General features: G+C 38.7%; 1 protein-coding gene across 1 annotated transcript; it reads right to left on the reverse strand.

Moving 5' to 3' along the window:
- Positions 1-483: 483 nt before the first annotated feature.
- LOC103124077 (PACRG-like protein) lies at positions 484-1560 on the reverse strand. Its single transcript, XM_060188595.1, has one exon. It carries the CDS (start codon positions 1540-1542, stop codon positions 793-795), a length of 750 nt encoding a protein of 249 aa, XP_060044578.1. The 5' UTR covers positions 1543-1560; the 3' UTR covers positions 484-792.

Below are 1560 nucleotides of genomic sequence, written 5' to 3' on the forward strand. Positions count from 1 at the left end.
TTTCTTCATGATTCTGTGGGCCTTGTGTATCTCTTCTTTAGAAAATGGTTTGGTTCTTTGGCCCACTTTTTTTTTAATTTTTAAGATTTTAATTTATGAATAATATGCATGTACCAAATATGAGGATCTTTAGTATTCTGAGACTATGAAATACAAAAATAAATTTACTTAAATACAATTAACACCTCAAGCTTAGGTAGTTTTTTAAGGGCTGCAATAAACATGAGAATTCACACATTTAAAATATACCTCATAAACCAGAATACTCTGGAAATAAATCTCTTCAAGCACTCTACATTAAAAAAAAAATACATGTTTACAAGTGAAAATTTTAAGTTAATTCTCAGAATTTTGCCCACTATTTTGAATTTTACAAATCTTAATATAAAATTCAAAGTGTCTAAGTGCACAGCTATAAACTGACCCCCCCACCCAAGGGGGTTCTTATAAACAAAGGGCCCTAGAAAATGAACATACAAACACATCTATTGTAAACCCTGGACTGACTGTTCAGAAACCATAAACATATAAGAAACATATCCCACAAAACTGTCCTAGTAAAGAACTGTTTTTAATAGCTTTCCAGCATCACCACTCTTTGTTTTTCTGTTGACGAATAATAACTTACTATGATTCAGTGGGATCGTGGACGCTCATCTTAAGCCAGGAAATAATGAATGTTAGCTGTGATTTCAAAAGAATGAACAGGAAATGAACCTGGAAAGCTCCAGAGATACCAGTGTCAGTATTTAGCATCTGTCGGATCTAGTAAGATGTTTGTTGGCTCCGTATTCAACAGCAGATTGAACAGTATGTGGGAATTTTAGATTTGATGATGATAAGACTTTCACTTCCACCATGCTGCTCTAGTTTTTGTAATACACTGGTGATTGGCTCCTTGAATTTCTTGTCCCTTAGTCTCTTGGAAAGACTTGTAAGCAGATGCTTTAGATGGTCGTTTAGAGAAGGACCGACAGTGACACTTATCTGGACCAGCGCATTCAGTCCTCTCTCAAACACTTCATCATCAGAATGAACCAGAGCAGCCTTCAGTACAGGAATCAATTGAGGGAGCAAAGGCACGGCTTTTTCAGGAGCACCTTGGACTAAAAGTAATTCTCTGAAACCCTCCTTGGACACAAACGTGAATGGGTGTCTAGTCTCTCTCAGCCCCTCAGCTAAAGTAATAAGAAGAGGATCAAATGGAAGATTCTCAGGAGGACAGTCCCACTGTAATCTGTGCTTTACTGAACCATGGACCAACCTGCAAGGAATACCTCCTTTAGAGTAAATAGCAGCGAGTGCAGAAGGGGCTCGTGACTGTTCACCAAACGGGTTAATTGTTTTAGGATTAAGTTTATCACTTGGACGAGGATGAAGTTTTCTTGCAGACTCTGGAGAACTTGTCGATGATGAAGAGGATTTGCTTCCTTGAATGGTAGTCCTTTGTTGTACTTGCGTGCCTGTCGATGTCCTCTGATTACAGTTACCTGACACTCTGCTTCTCAACTGCACACCCCCTTGGCACTCGGACTTATGCATGGCTTCCCTTTCCACTCC

This window comes from Erinaceus europaeus, chromosome 3, assembly GCF_950295315.1.
Source record: "Erinaceus europaeus chromosome 3, mEriEur2.1, whole genome shotgun sequence".
NCBI classification, from domain to species: domain Eukaryota; kingdom Metazoa; phylum Chordata; class Mammalia; order Eulipotyphla; family Erinaceidae; genus Erinaceus; species Erinaceus europaeus.